Source organism: Nerophis lumbriciformis, linkage group LG04, assembly GCF_033978685.3.
Source record: "Nerophis lumbriciformis linkage group LG04, RoL_Nlum_v2.1, whole genome shotgun sequence".
Taxonomy (NCBI): Eukaryota; Metazoa; Chordata; class Actinopteri; order Syngnathiformes; family Syngnathidae; genus Nerophis; species Nerophis lumbriciformis.
The window spans coordinates 55,258,140-55,274,733 of NC_084551.2; the positions used below are offsets into that span (position 1 = coordinate 55,258,140).

General features: G+C 38.9%; 1 protein-coding gene across 2 annotated transcripts in view; it reads right to left on the minus strand.

Moving 5' to 3' along the window:
- Positions 1-14,349: 14,349 nt before the first annotated feature.
- Positions 14,350-16,594, minus strand: part of cacng8b (calcium channel, voltage-dependent, gamma subunit 8b) — a 74,368-nt gene continuing 72,123 nt past the window's right edge. Inside the window, exon 4 of one of the 2 annotated variants that reach the window (XM_072913066.1) lies at positions 14,350-16,434. In XM_072913066.1, the coding sequence (XP_072769167.1) occupies positions 15,635-16,434 (800 nt within the window). In that variant the 3' untranslated portion in view covers positions 14,350-15,634. The remainder of the gene's footprint in view (positions 16,435-16,594) is intronic. The other variant, XM_061957510.2, reaches the window with a different exon arrangement.

Consider the following 16,594-nt stretch of genomic DNA (forward strand, 5'->3'; position numbering starts at 1 on the left):
AACAGAAGATCGAGGAAGCACAGTGAAATAAAACTCTTTGGGGACTTTTTTACGACTCATTCCGGAAGAAGAAGAGGAGCTAACAAGCGTTCACACTGCAGGTTTTGATGCCCAGTTCGGATTTTGTGTTGAATCCGATCTTTTTGCGTTGTCGTTAAAGTAAAAACAGGATATTTTCGGAAGTACACAAGTACATGTCACATATAAGCAAAAAAAATGGGAATCAACCAAATTTCGAACTTTTGTAAAAATCCGATCTTTTTACGTAGATTTCATGTTACCAAGAAAAATGCAACTTCCACTAATGTTTAACGTCAACGGAATGCGCAGATCATGACGTCACCCGTGGAAGCAGGTATTTTCAGAAGTACATGTCACATATGGGCCAAAAAAAATCGGACATTTTTACGTAAAAAAAAAAAATACAACTTCTACGTATGTTTATCGTGAACACAAAACATGACGTCACAGGCGGAGTAAACATGGTTTTGATTCGTGTTGGTGTCACTCCTGAAACATTTACGACAATTTTACGTAGGATTGGAAATCGGATTTATATCCACAAACGGAAATGGCCTGGGTCGGATTAAAAAACAAACAAAATACAGTTCACCTCGACATAAAAACATCGGAAATTACCTGCATTGTAAAAGTAGCCTCGGGACAAACTTTTTACATACATGCATCCCAATTCCCAATTCCGATTTTTTGTTATGTTCGATATATTTTTCTGTAGTCGCTCACATTACCCTAAAAAAAAAATGCAACTTCTACGTATGTTTAATGTGAACGGAATGCAACCCGCATTAGCACAAATCATGAGAGTTAGTAGACAAGTACAGATCACAAATGGGCCAAAAAGAATCGGAAATTACCTGCATTGTAAAAGTAGCCTTGGGAAAAAACTTTTTTACATACATACATCCCAATTCCGATTTTTTGTTGTATCCGATCTTTTTCTGTAGTCGTTAACATTACAAAAAAATAAATAAATAAATAAAAAAGCGACTTATACTTATGTTTAACGTAAACGGAATGCGCAGAGCATGACGTCACACGTGCAACAGGATATTTTCGGAAGTACACAAGTACATGTCACATATGGGCAAAAAAAATCGGAATCAACCAAATTTCAAAGTTGTGTAAAAATCCGATCTTTTTACGTAGATTTCATGTTACCAAGAAAAATGCAACTTCCACTAATGTTTAACGTCAACGGAATGCGCAGATCATGACGTCACCCGTGGAAGCAGGTATTTTCGGAAGTACATGTCACATATGGGCCAAAAAAAAATCGGAAATTTTTATATAGTTGTTCACGTTACCAAAAAAAAAACAACTTCTACGTATGTTTATCGTGAACACAAAACATGACGTCACACACGGAGTAAACATGGCTTTGATTCGTGTTGGTGTCACTCCTGAAACATTTACGACAATTTTACGTAGGATTGGAAATCGGATTTATATCCACAAACAGAAATGGACAGGGTCAGATTTTAAAAAAAACTAAATCGGAATTATACAGTTCACATCGACATAAAAAAATCGGAAATTACCTGCATTGTAAAAGTAGCCTCGGGACAAACTTTTTACATACATACATCCCAATTCCGATTTTTTGTTATGTTCGATATATTTTTCTGTAGTCGCTCACATTACTCTAAAAAAATGCAACTTGTACGTATGTTTAACGTGAACGGAAAGCAACAAATCATGAGGGTTAGTACACAAGTACAGATCACATATGGGCCCAAAAAAAAATCTGATCTTTTTACGTAATTCCGATTTTTTGTTATATCCGACCTTTTTGAGTAGTCATTACCAAAAAAAAAAAAAAAAAAAGCGACTTATACTTATGTTTAACGTAAACGGAATGCGCAGAGCATGACGTCACACGTGCAGCAGGATATTTTCGGAAGTACACAAGTACATGTCACGTATGGACAAAAAAAAAATCGGAATTGACCTGCAGTGTGAAAAGATTTTACAAATATGTTAACACTGTAGGGTGTAATGCCAAATTTCGATCTTTAGTTAAATCCGATGTTTTTATGTAGATTTTCACGTGACCAAAATAAATTCAACTTCTATGTATGTTTATCGTGAACGGAATGCGTCCGTGAACACAAAACATGACGTCACACGTGGAACCCCGTATTTTCGGAAGTAAATGTCACATATGGGCCAAAAAAAAATCGGGATTGACCTGCAGTGTAAAAAGATTTTACAAATATGTTAACACTGTAGGGTGTAATGCCAAATTTCGATCTTTAGTTAAATCCGATGTTTTTATGTAGTTTTTCATGTGACCAAAATAAATTCCAACTTCTATATATGTTTATCGTGAACGGAATGCGTCCGTGAACACAAAAAATTACGTTACACGTGGAACCCGGTATTTTCGGAAGTACATGTCACATATGGGTAAACAAAACATCGGGATTGACCTGCAGTGTGAAAGGACTACAAATACGTTAACAATGTCGGGTGTAATGGCAAATTTTGATCTTCTGTAAAAATGTGATCTTTTAATGTAGAGTTCATGTTACCAAGAAAAATGCAACTTCTATGTTTAACGTGAACGGAATGAGCAGAGCATGACGTCACATGTGCAACGGGATATTTTCGGAAGTACACAAGTACATGTCACATAAGGGCAGAAAAAAAATCGGAATTGACCTGCAGTGTGAAAAGATTTTACAAATACGTTAACAATGTAGGGTGTAATGCCAAATTTCGATCTTTAGTTAAATCCAATGTTTTATGTAGTTTTTCACGTGACAAAAATCAATTCCAACTTCTATTTATGTTTATTGTGAATGGAATGCGTCCGTGAACACAAAAAATTACGTTACACGTGGAACCCGGTATTTTCGGAAGTACATGTCACATATGGGTAAACAAAAAATCGGGATTGACCTGCAGTGTGAAAGGACTACAAATACGTTAACAATGTCGGGTGTAATGGCAAATTTTGATCTTTTGTAAAACTCCGATCTTTTTACATAGAGTTGAAAAATGCAACCTATATGTTTAACGTGAACGGAATGCGCAGAGCACGACGTCACACGTGGAACCCGATATTTTCAGAAGTACACAAGTACATGTCACATATGGGCAAAAAAATATCGGAATCCACCTGCAGTGTGAAAAGATTTTACAAATACGTTAACAATGTAGAGTGTTATGGCAAATTTCGATCTTTTGTAAAAATCCGATCTTTTTACGTAGAGTTGAAAAATGCAACCTATATGTTTAACATGAACGTAATGCGCAGAGCACGACGTCACACGTGGAACCCAATATTTTCGGAAGTACACAAGTACATGTCACATAAGGGCAAAAAAAAATCGGAATCGATCTGCAGTGTGAAAATATTTTACAAATACGTTAACAATGTAGGGTGTAATGCCAAATTTCGATCTTTTGTAAAAATCCAATCTTTTTACGTAGAGTTCATGTTACCAAGAAAAATGCAACTTTTATGTTTAACGTGAACGGAATGCGCAGAGCAATGACGTCACACGTGGAACCCAATATTTTCGGAAGTACACAAGTAAATGTCACATAAGGGCAAAAAAATCGGAATCGACCTGCAATGTGAAAAGATTGTACAAATACGTTAACAATGTAGGGTGTAATGCCAAATTTCGATCTTTAGTTAAATCCGATGTTTTTATGTAGTTTTTCATGTGACCAAAATAAATTCAACTTCTATATATGTTTATCGTGAACGGAATGCGTCCGTGAAAACAAAACATGACGTCACACGTGGAACCCGGTATTTTCGGAAGTAAATGTCACATATGGGAGAAAAAAAAATCGGGATTGACCTGCAGTGTGAAAAGACTACAAATACGTTAACAATGTAGGGTGTAATGCCAAATTTCAATCTTTTGTAAAAATCCGATCTTTTTACGTAGAGTTGAAAAATGCAACCTATATGTTTAACGTGAACGGAATGCGCAGAGCACGACGTCACACGTGGAACGCGATATTTTCGGAAGTACAAAAGTACATGTCACATATGGGCAGAAAAATATCGGAATCCACCTGCAGTGTGAAAAGATTGTACAAATACGTTAACAATGTAGAGTGTTATGGCAAATTTCGATCTTTTGTAAAAATCCGATCTTTTTACGTAGAGTTGAAAAATGCAACCTATATGTTTAACGTGAACGTAATGCGCAGAGCACGACGTCACACGTGGAACCCGATATTTTCGGAAGTACACAGGTACATGTCACATATGGGCAGAAAAATATCGGAATCCACCTGCAGTGTGAAAAGATTTTACAAATACGTTAACAATGTAGAGTGTTATGGCAAATTTCCATCTTTTGTAAAAATCCGATCTTTTTACGTAGAGTTGAAAAATGCAACCTATATGTTTAACGTGAACGTAATGCGCAGAGCACGACGTCACACGTGGAACCCGATATTTTCGGAAGTACACAGGTACATGTCACATATGGGCCAAAAAAAATCAGAATCGACCTGCAATGTGAAAAGATTGTACAAATACGTTAACAATGTAGGGTGTAATGCCAAATTTCGATCTTTAGTTAAATCCAATGTTTTTATGTAGTTTTTCACGTGACAAAAATCAATTCCAACTTCTATATATGTTTATTGTGAATGGAATGCGTCCGTGAACACAAAAAATTACGTTACACGTGGAACCCGGTATATTTTCGGAAGTACATGTCACATATGGGCAAAAAAAAATCGGGATTGACCTGCAGTGTGAAAAGACTACAAATACGTTAACAATGTCGGTGTAATGGCAAATTTTGATCTTTTGTAAAAATTGTATCTTTTTACGTAGAGTTCATGTTACCAAGAAAAATGCAACTTCTATGTTTAACGTGAACGGAATGCGCAGAGCATGACGTCACACGTTGAACCCAACATTTTCGGAAGTACAGAAGTACATATCACATAAGGGCAAAAAAAATCGGAATCGACCTGCAGTGGAAAAATATTTTACAAATATGTTAACACTGTAGGGTGTAATGCCAAATTTCGATCTTTAGTTAAATCCGATGTTTTTATGTAGTTTTTCATGTGACCAAAATAAATTCAACTTCTATATATGTTTATCGTGAACGGAATGCGTCCGTGAACACAAAAAATGACGTTACACGTGGAACCCGGTATTTTCGGAAGTACATGTCACATATGGGTAAGCGAAAAATCGGGATTGACCTGCAGTGTGAAAGGACTACAAATACGTTAACAATGTAGAGTGTAATGATAATTTCGATCTTTTGTAAAAATCCGATCTTTTTACGTAGAGTTGAAAAATGCAACCTATATATGTTTAACGTGAACGGAATGAGCAGAGCATGACGTCCCACAATATTTTCGGAAGTACACAAGTAAATGTCACATATGGGCAAAAAAAATCAGAATCGACCTGCAATGTGAAAAGATTGTACAAATACGTTAACAATGTAGGGTGTAATGCCAAATTGCGATCTTTAGTTAAATCCAATGTTTTCTATATATGTTTATCGTGAATGGAATGCGTCCGTGAACACAAAAAATTACGTTACACGTGGAACCCCGTATTTTCGGAAGTACACGTCACATATGGGTAAACAAAAAATCGGGATTGACCTGCAGTGTGAAAGGACTACAAATACGTTAACAATGTCGGTGTAATGGCAAATTTTGATCTTTTGTAAAAATGTGATCTTTTAACGTAGAGTTCATGTTACCAAGAAAAATGCAACTTCTATGTTTAACGTGAACGGACTGCGCAGAGCATAACGTCACATGTGCAACAGGATATTTTCGGAAGTACACAAGTACATGTCACATATGGGCAAAAAAAAATCGGGATTGACCTGCAGTGTGAAAAGACTACAAATACGTTAACAATGTAGGGTGTAATGATAATTTCGATCTTTTGTAAAAATCCGATCTTTTTACGTAGAGATGAAAAATGCAACCTATATGTTTAACGTGAACGGAATGCGCAGAGCACGACGTCACGCGTGGAACCCGATATTTTCGGAAGTACACAAGTACATGTCACATAAGGGCAGAAAAAAAATCGGAATCGACCTGCACTGTGAAATGATTTTACAAATACGTTAACAATGTAGGGTATAATGCCAAATTTCGATCTTTTGTAAAAATCAGATCTTTTTACGTAGAGTTCAAGTTACCAAGAAAAATGCAACTTCTATGTTTAACGTAAACGGAATGCGCAGAGCATGATGTCACACGTGCAACAGGATATTTTCGGAAGTACACAAGTACATGTCACATAAGGGCAAAAAAAATTGGAATCGACCTGCAGTGTAAAAATATTTTACAAATATGTTAACACTGTAGGGTGTAATGCCAAATTTCGATCTTTAGTTAAATCCAATGTTTTTATGTAGTTTTGCACGTGGACAAAATAAACACAACTTTTATGTGGTTTTATCGTGAACGGAATGCGTCCGTGAAAACAAAACATGACGTCACACGTGGAACCCGGTATTTTCGGAAGTACATGTCACATATGGGCAAAAAAAAATCGTGATTGACCTGCAATGTGAAAAGACTACAAATACGTTAACAATGTAGGGTGTAATGCCAAATTTCGATCTTTTGTAAAAATCCGATCTTTTTACGTAGAGTTGAAAAATGCAACCTATATGTTTAACGTGAACGTAATGCGCAGAGCACGACGCCACACGTGGAACCCGATATTTTCGGAAGTACACAGGTACATGTCACATATGGGCCAAAAAAAATCGTAATGGACCTGCAGTGTGAAAAGATTTTACAAATACGTTAACGATGTAGGGTGTGATGCCAAATTTCGATCTTTTGTAAAAATCCGATCTTTTTACGTAGAGTTGAAAAATGCAACCTATATGTTTAACGTGAACGGAATGCGCAGAGCACAACGTCACACGTGGAACCCGATATTTTCGGAAGTACACAAGTACATGTCACATAAGGGCAGAAAAAAATCGTAATGGACCTGCAGTGTGAACGTAACAAATATGCATAAATTACAATACACACCTTTTTAACCCACATTTACATGATGCTTTTTTTTTTTTCCGGGCCACTTCGGGACTCGTAGTAAAAAAATGATTCTTTTTTTTTCCCGCCATTTTTTTTTTTCTTTTTCCTTATCGGAATCAGGCAGATTTCTTTCGCATGGTATCTGTACACGCTAAAATACACCTTGAATTGTGTTTTTTTCACATTTTTTTCAGCGTCCTCCCATGGAGAGATTAGTGTTAATGCCCAAGAACAAACATCTTCAACACGACTAGAGCTACAAGAACTACTGATTTTTTTTGTTTTTGTTTTTGTTTTTTTTGTACACATTAGAATGGAAAGAAGACTAACGATCCCCCCCGTCCCCCCTTTTGTTGCATTTCTGTCATTATTGGAAGACAATTTACAATATTCACATGTGGAAATGAGCATCATACGGGGTGGGGAAATAGAAAGAAATCATTCTCGCCAAAAAATGTGCACACTCATGCTCGTCCGTCGTCGACGTGGAGGGAAAAAAATCACAGTAAAAGTCAGCGAAAATGCTCACTCAGCAAAATGCAATAACTCGGGATGGGCATTTGGGGGCAGTGGATTTATTATTATTATTTTTCTAAACCTTTTTAAAATATCATTCGGGATGTTGTGAACTCCTGTTGGCATGTCAGCGAGGTATTGAATACTAATATGTTGTAAACAGCGCCTCCTCTGGTTGCAGCCTGGTAGCGCATTTTATTTATCCTTGTTGAATGAAAGTTAGCGACACGAGCATAGCTACGTGAGCTACATGCTAACATTGCAAGGTAATGTACGTAACATGAAGGAGTGGGACAGGAGGACGCCAACGTTAGCGACACTCGCGTAGCTACTTGAGCTACATGCTAACATTACGATGTAATATACGTCGCAATGTAACATGAAGGAGTGGGACACGAGCAAACACTAGCTACGTGATGCGTCATATACGACGTATATAGTACAACGACGTAACGTGAAGGAGTGGGACGGGGGGATGCGAACGCTAGCGACGCTAGCATACCTATGTGAGCTACATGCTAACGTTGCAACGTAATATACGTCATATGTGACATATACCACAACGTAACATGAAGGAGTGGGACACGGGGATGCAAACGTTAGCAATACTAGCATAGCTACGCGGGCTACATGCTAGCATTACAGCGTAATATAAGCACAACGTAACATGAAGGAGTGGGACACTAGCATAAAAACATAAAAAAATCGGAAATGACCTGTAGTGTGATTGTAGCCTTGGGACAAACACTCGGAATTTTTGTTACATCCGATTTTTTTCTGTAGTCATTACCAAAAAACAAACAAACAAAAAAAACCCCCCAACTTCTACGTATGTTTATCGTAAATGGGATGCGCAAAGCATAACGTCACACATGGAACCCGTTTTTTCTGGAAGTAATTAATTAATGAATTAATGAATTATTTATTTGCAAGTAGAGAAGTACATGTCACATACGGCCCAAAAAAATTTAATTGGGATTGATATTTTACAAATACGTTCACAGTGTAAGGTGATAATTGGGCTTTAGAAAACCAGAAATTCTGAGAATTCCTGAAATATTTTAAAACTTAGTTTTGATTGTCCAGGACGGGTGTTCGAATCGAGTGAGAAATGTGGGAATTGTGCAAGTCTGAAAAATGGCAAAAAAAAACCTGGAAATTCTGGGTAATCTCGAATTCGATATATCGGAAGATTGTGGAGGATGCTTAAAAAGTTGGAATCGGGTTTAAAAATTGGGAACATTTTTGAGAACTTAGGGTATTGTAAAACTATAAATACATACATTCATTTGAATGGGAATTCCCTGGAAATTTCAGGAAAACCGGGAATTTTTGAAAATATTGATGCTAGCACAAACTGGGAATTCTGGGTAATCTGGGATATTTGTGATGTGTATTTATGAGTTCACGAATCCCAGTTCAGCCGAACGTTCTGATACTCAAACCGTTCCTATACGATGAAAACTATGGGCGATGGAAGGCACCAACATTTTTGGGCTGAATAATAATTGTATATTGTATATTTCCCATTCATTGTCAATGGGGAGAAAATTACCGGAAATTCTGGGAATTTGGGGATTGGAAAACCAAGTTTTACGTTTGATATATCGGAAGAGTGTGGAGGATGGTTAAAAGGTCGGAATCGGGCTTAAAAAATGGGAACATTTTTGAGAATTTAGGGTATTGTAGAACTATGAATACATGGGAATTCCCTGGACATTTGGAAATTTCAGGAAAACTGGGAATTTTTGAAAATATTGACACTGGCACAATTGTCCTAGATGATATGAATGGGTTGGTGTTGGAATTTTTGGAATCGGTTGAAAAATGTTGACGTAGTAACAGTTTGAATTGAGAATAGGTATTTCGGAATTCCTGGAATTCTGGTAAAATCGGGAATTTTTACGAGAAGAAAAATTATAATTATTGTTGTCCCGACTAAGAGGAATGTTCTGAGGGTAGAACGGTCAAAAACGGTTGAAGAATGTGGACAGTGAAAAGAGAACGAGGTAAAATAGGGCTTTGGAAAACGGCGAATTCTAGGAATTCCTGGAATTTGGTAAAACGCGGGGATGGTGGAACGGTTTTGAATCGGTTGAAAAAAGTAGGAGTTGTGCAAGTTTGAAAATTGGCCCCTTCACTTTCAAAGAGAAACATGTCTCAGAAAACTGGGAATTCTGGGTAATCTGGGATATTTGTGAAACATTTGTTTTTCCTGAACTCCCTGAACTATATTTCCCATTCATTGTCAATGGGGAGAAAATTTCCGGAAATTCTGGGAATTTTGGGGTAGGAAAACCATGTTTTACATTTGATATATCGGAAGAGTGTGGAGGATGGTTAAAAGGTCGGAATCGGGCTTAAAAAATGGGAATTTTTTTTGAGAATTTAGGGTATTGTAGAACTATGAATACATGGGAATTCCCTGGACATTTGAGAATTTCAGGAAAACTGGGAATTTTTGAAAATATTGACACCGGCACAATTGTCCGAGATGATATAAATGGGTTGGTGTTGGAATTTTTTGAATTGGTTGAAAAATGTTGATGTAGTAACAGTTTGAATGGGTATTTCGGAATTCCTGGAAAATCGGGAAAAATTATAACTTTTGCTGTCCCAACTAAGGAATGTTCTTAGGGTGAAATGGCCAAAAAATGGTTGAAGAATGTGGACAGTGAAATTAGAACGAGGGCTTTGGAAAATTTGGAATTCCTGGAATTTTATTTTTTTTAATTTGGTAAAACGTTAGTTTGATCGTCCAAGGTAAGTGGAGAGTGTGGACGGTGGAACCGTACGAATCGTTTGAGAAATGTAGGAGTTGTGCAAATTCATTTTCAAAGGGTACCATGTCTCGGAAAACTGGGAACTTTGGGTAATCTGGGATATTTGTGAACATTTTTTTTCCATGAGCTCACGAAGAGCTTCGGAAATCCTGGAAAATCGGGAATTTGTACGAGAAGAAAAATGATAACTTTTGTTGTCCCAACTAAGAGGAATGTTCTGATGGTGGAACGGTCAAAAACTGTTGAAGAAAGTGGACAGTGAAAAGAGAACGAGGTAAAATAGGGCTTTGGAAAACGGGGAATTCTCGGAATTCCTGGAATTTTTTGGAATTTGGTAAGACGCCGGGATGGCGGAACGGTTTCAGTTTCACTTTTTGGTTGAGAAAAGTAGGAGTTGTGCAAGTCTGAAAATTGGCCCGTTCATTTTTAAAGAGAAACATGTTGCAAAAAACTGGGAACTCCGGGTAATCTGGGATATTTGTGAACATTTTTTTTTTCATGAGCTCACAAAGAGCTTTGGAATTCCTGGAAAATCGGGAATTTGTACAAGAAGAAAAATTATAACTTTTGTTGTCCCAAATAAGAGGAATGTTCTGATGGAACGGTCAAAAACGGTTGAAGAATGTGGACAGTGAAAAGAGAAAGAGGTCAAATAGGGCTTTAGAAAACTGGGGATTCTGGGAATTCCTGGAATTTTGGGGAATTTGGTAAAACGCCAGGATGGCGGAACGGTTTAGGTTTTCGGTTGAGAAAAGTAGGAGTTGTGCAAGTCTGAAAATTGGCCCGTTCATTTTTAAAGAGAAACATGTTGCAGAAAACTAGAAATTCCGGGTAATCTGGGATATTTGTGAACATTTTTTTTTTCATGAGCTCACAAAGAGCTTCGGAATTCCTGGAAAATCGGGAATTTGTACGAGAAGAAAAATGATAACTTTTGTTGTCCCAACTAAGAGGAATGTTCTGATGGTAGAACGGTGAAAAACGGTTGAAGAATGTGGACAGTGAAAAGAGAACCAGGTAAAATAGGGCTTTGGAAAACAGGGAATTCTCGGAATTCCTGGAAATGTTTTATTTTTATTTGGTAAAACGTTAGTTTGATTGTCCAATGTGAGTGGAGAGTGTGGACGGTGGAACGGTTCGAATCGGTTGAGAAATGTAAGAGTTGTGCAAATTAATTTTCAAAGGGAAACATGTCTCGGAAAACTGTGAACTCTGGGTAATCTGGGATATTTGTGAAAAATATTTTTTTCATGAGCTCACAAAGAGCTTCGGAATTCCTGGAAAATCGTGAATTTGTACGAGAAGAAAAATTATAACTTTTGTTGTACCAACTAAGAGGAATGTTCTGATGGGGGAACGGTCAAAAACGGTTGAAGAATGTGGACTGTGAAAAGAGAAAGAGGTCAAATAGGGCTTTGGAAAACTGGGGATTCTGGGAATTCCTGGAATTTTTTGGAATTTGGTAAAACGCCGGGATGGCGGAACGGTTTCAGTTTTCGGTTGAGAAAAGTAGGAGTTGTGCAAGTCTGAAAATTGGCCCGTTCATTTTCAAAGAGAAACATGTTGCAGAAAACTTGGAATTCCGGGTAATCTGGGATATTTGTGAACATTTTTTTTTTTCATGAGCTCACAAAGAGCTTCGGAATTCCTGGAAAATCGGGTATTTGTACAAGAAGAAAAATGATAACTTTTGTTGTCCCAACTAAGAGGAATGTTCTGATGGGGGAACGGTCAAAAACGGTTAAGGAATGTGGACAGTGAAAAGAGAACCAGGTAAAATAGGGCTTTGGAAAACAGGGAATTCTCAGAATTCCTGGAATTTTTTCATTTTATTTGGTAAAACGTTAGTTTGATTGTCCAATGTGAGTGGAGAGTGTGGACGGTGGAACGGTTCGAATCGGTTGAGACATGTAAGAGTTGTGCAAATTCATTTTCTAAGGGAAACATGTCTCGGAAAACTGTGAACTCTGGGTAATCTGGGATATTTGTGAACATTTTTTTTTTCATGAGCTCACGAAGAGCTTCGGAACTCCTGGAAAATCGGGACTTTGTACGAGAAGAAAAATGATAACTTTTGTTGTCCCAACTAAGAGGAATGTTCTGATGGTGGAACGGTCAAAAACAGTTGAAGAAAGTGGACAGTGAAAAGAGAACGAGGTAAAATAGGGCTTTGGAAAACGGGGAATTCTTGGAATTCCTGGAATTTTTTTATTTTTATTTGGTAAAACGTTAGTTTGATTGTCCAATGTGAGTGGAGAGTGTGGACGGTGGAACGGTTTGAATCGGTTGAGAAATGTAAAAGTTGTGCAAATTCATTTTCTAAGGGAAACATGTCTCGGAAAACTGTGAACTCTGGGTAATCTGGGATATTTGTGAACATTTTTTTTTTTCATGAGCTCACGAAGAGCTTCGGAATTCCTGGAAAATCGGGTATTTGTACAAGAAGAAAAATGATAACTTTTGTTGTCCCAACTAAGAGGAATGTTCTGATGGGGGAACGGTCAAAAACGGTTGAAGAATGTGGACAGTGAAAAGAGAACGAGGTAAAATAGGGCTTTGGAAAACGGGGAATTCTTGGAATTCCTGGAATTTTTTTATTTTTATTTGGTAAAACGTTAGTTTGATTGTCCAATGTGAGTGGAGAGTGTGGACGGTGGAACGGTTTGAATCGGTTGAGAAATGTAAAAGTTGTGCAAATTCATTTTCTAAGGGAAACATGTCTCGGAAAACTGTGAACTCTGGGTAATCTGGGATATTTGTGAACATTTTTTTTTTTCATGAACTCACGAAGAGCTTCGGAATTCCTGGAAAATCGGGTATTTGTACAAGAAGAAAAATGATAACTTTTGTTGTCCCAACTAAGAGGAATGTTCTGATGGGGGAACGGTCAAAAACGGTTGAAGAATGTGGACAGTGAAAAGAGAACGAGGTAAAATAGGGCTTTGGAAAACGGGGAATTCTTGGAATTCCTGGAATTTTTTTATTTTTATTTGGTAAAACGTTAGTTTGATTGTCCAATGTGAGTGGAGAGTGTGGACGGTGGAACGGTTTGAATCGGTTGAGAAATGTAAAAGTTGTGCAAATTCATTTTCTAAGGGAAACATGTCTCGGAAAACTGTGAACTCTGGGTAATCTGGGATATTTGTGAACATTTTTTTTTTTCATGAGCTCACGAAGAGCTTCGGAATTCCTGGAAAATCGGGTATTTGTACAAGAAGAAAAATGATAACTTTTGTTGTCCCAACTAAGAGGAATGTTCTGATGGTAGAACGGTGAAAAACGGTTGAAGAATGTGGACAGTGAAAAGAGAACCAGGCAAAATAGGGCTTTGGAAAACAGGGAATTCTCGGAATTCCTGGAAATTCTTTATTTTTATTTGGTAAAACGTTAGTTTGATTGTCCAATGTGAGTGGAGAGTGTGGACGGTGGAACGGTTCGAATCGGTTGAGAAATGTAAGAGTTGTGCAAATTAATTTTCAAAGGGAAACATGTCTCGGAAAACTGTGAACTCTGGGTAATCTGGGATATTTGTGAAAAATATTTTTTTCATGAGCTCACAAAGAGCTTCGGAATTCCTGGAAAATCGTGAATTTGTACGAGAAGAAAAATTATAACTTTTGTTGTACCAACTAAGAGGAATGTTCTGATGGGGGAACGGTCAAAAACGGTTGAAGAATGTGGACTGTGAAAAGAGAAAGAGGTCAAATAGGGCTTTGGAAAACTGGGGATTCTGGGAATTCCTGGAATTTTTTGGAATTTGGTAAAACGCCGGGATGGCGGAACGGTTTCAGTTTTCGGTTGAGAAAAGTAGGAGTTGTGCAAGTCTGAAAATTGGCCCGTTCATTTTCAAAGAGAAACATGTTGCAGAAAACTTGGAATTCCGGGTAATCTGGGATATTTGTGAACATTTTTTTTTTTCATGAGCTCACAAAGAGCTTCGGAATTCCTGGAAAATCGGGTATTTGTACAAGAAGAAAAATGATAACTTTTGTTGTCCCAACTAAGAGGAATGTTCAGATGGGGGAACGGTCAAAAACGGTTAAGGAATGTGGACAGTGAAAAGAGAACCATGTAAAATAGGGCTTTGGAAAACAGGGAATTCTCGGAATTCCTGGAATTTTTTCATTTTATTTGGTAAAACGTTAGTTTGATTGTCCAATGTGAGTGGAGAGTGTGGACGGTGGAACGGTTCGAATCGGTTGAGACATGTAAGAGTTGTGCAAATTCATTTTCTAAGGGAAACATGTCTCGGAAAACTGTGAACTCTGGGTAATCTGGGATATTTGTGAACATTTTTTTTTTCATGAGCTCACGAAGAGCTTCGGAATTCCTGGAAAATCGGGTATTTGTACAAGAAGAAAAATGATAACTTTTGTTGTCCCAACTAAGAGGAATGTTCTGATGGGGGAACGGTGAAAAACGGTTGAAGAATGTGGACAGTGAAAAGAGAACGAGGTAAAATAGGGCTTTGGAAAACAGGGAATTCTCGGAATTCCTGGAAATTTTTTATTTTTATTTGGTAAAACGTTTGTTTGATTGTCCAATGTGAGTGGAGAGTGTGGACGGTGGAACGGTTCCAATCGGTTGAGAAATGTAGGAGTTGTGCAAATTCATTTTCTAAGGGAAACATCTCTCGGAAAACTGTGAACTCTGGGTAATCTGGGATATTAGTGAACATTTTTTTTTTCATGAGCTCACGAAGAGCTTAGGAATTCCTGGAAAATTGGGAATTTGTACGAGAAGAAAAATGATAACTTTTGTTGTCCCAACTAAGAGGAATGTTCTGATGGTGGAACGGTCAAAAACAGTTGAAGAAAGTGGACAGTGAAAAGAGAATGAGGTAAAATAGGGCTTTGGAAAACTGGGAATTCTGGGAATTCCTGGAATTTTTTTTAGTTAGTGGAGAGTGTGGACGGTGGAACGGTTCGAATAGTTTGAGAAATGTAGGAGTTGTGCAAATTCATTTTCGAAGGGAAACATGTCTCGGAAAACTGGGAACTCTGGGTAAACTGGGATATTTGGTAACAAATATGATGAGTTTTTGGTGTGGAACTGGGTATGTGGATTTAGGACTATGCCCATCCCGAGTCATGACGCAAAGAATAATCACAACAACAATCGATGCTGGCAAAGGTAAGTTAGCGGAAATATTGCACGACAATTTCGTAGTAGCCCGAGGTTAGTTTGCATGTTGATCGTTAACAAAATAAATCATTTCTAGCAGGTGAAAATATCAAAATAGTTTTGTTGTTGTTGTTATTATTATTACTCATCTTGTGAACATCATCTCCCGGACTCCCCTACACCGGTGTGGTCTTCCTATTGAGGGTGTTGGAGTTGCTCTCCCGCTCCCCCTTCAGCCTGTCCAGAGTCCCCATCCCTCTCTCCCGGTCGACTGTGGACGAGGTGAAGGGTGGCGGTCCGGAGCCCACCGAGTTGGACATGGGCACGTTGGAGTTGGAAGAGTTGGAAGGGTTGTGGGACTTAAGCGAGGGGAGCGTGCCGCTCATCATCACACCCCCACCGCCGCCGCCGTCCTTAGGGAAGCAGTTGTGGAGCTGGTAGAGGGTGGCCCGGTCCACTGTCCCGTACATGGGCGGGAGACCCCCGAGTTTGGGGTCTCGGGAGAGCGTGTAGAGGGAGATGTCGCCCCCTGCCAGGGCCGCGTGGGAGCGCGAGTGCGGGTTGGGCAGCGTGGACACCGAGATGGGCCCCTGGGAGAGCAGCGCCGACGGCGGCAAGCCGAAGTTCTTCCCCACGCCGCCCCCGACGGGCGAAGGGTCTCGGGAGCGGGAGGGGTCGGTGGAGCGCGACGAAGAGCGGGACCTGCGGCGGAAGCGGTAGCTGGGCAGGCGCAGCATGGCGTGCGTGGTGCTCTTGAAGATGTCGGTGCGCGAGCGGCAGCGCAGCTCCTTGTTCTTCTCGATGTAGATGTTGACCGCCAGCACGCCCACCATCTCCGCCATGATGAAGGACAGGCCCCCGAAGTAGAAGGACCAGCCGTAGGAGTACTGCCACTTCTTGTCCTCGTCCTTCTTCGGAGAGATGTCGCCCAGCGCCGCCGAGATGTACACGATCACGCCGATAATGTTGCTCAAACCTAAGCGAGACATGACTTGGTTAGGCGCGCCTGCACCATCGATACAAGAACTGAACTAATACTGGAAAATTCCCACAGAAATTTTGATGAGCATGCTCTTCGTGCTGTGAACCTAAACTAAAAAGCTAACATGCTAACGTTAGCATCATCACATAGGAAA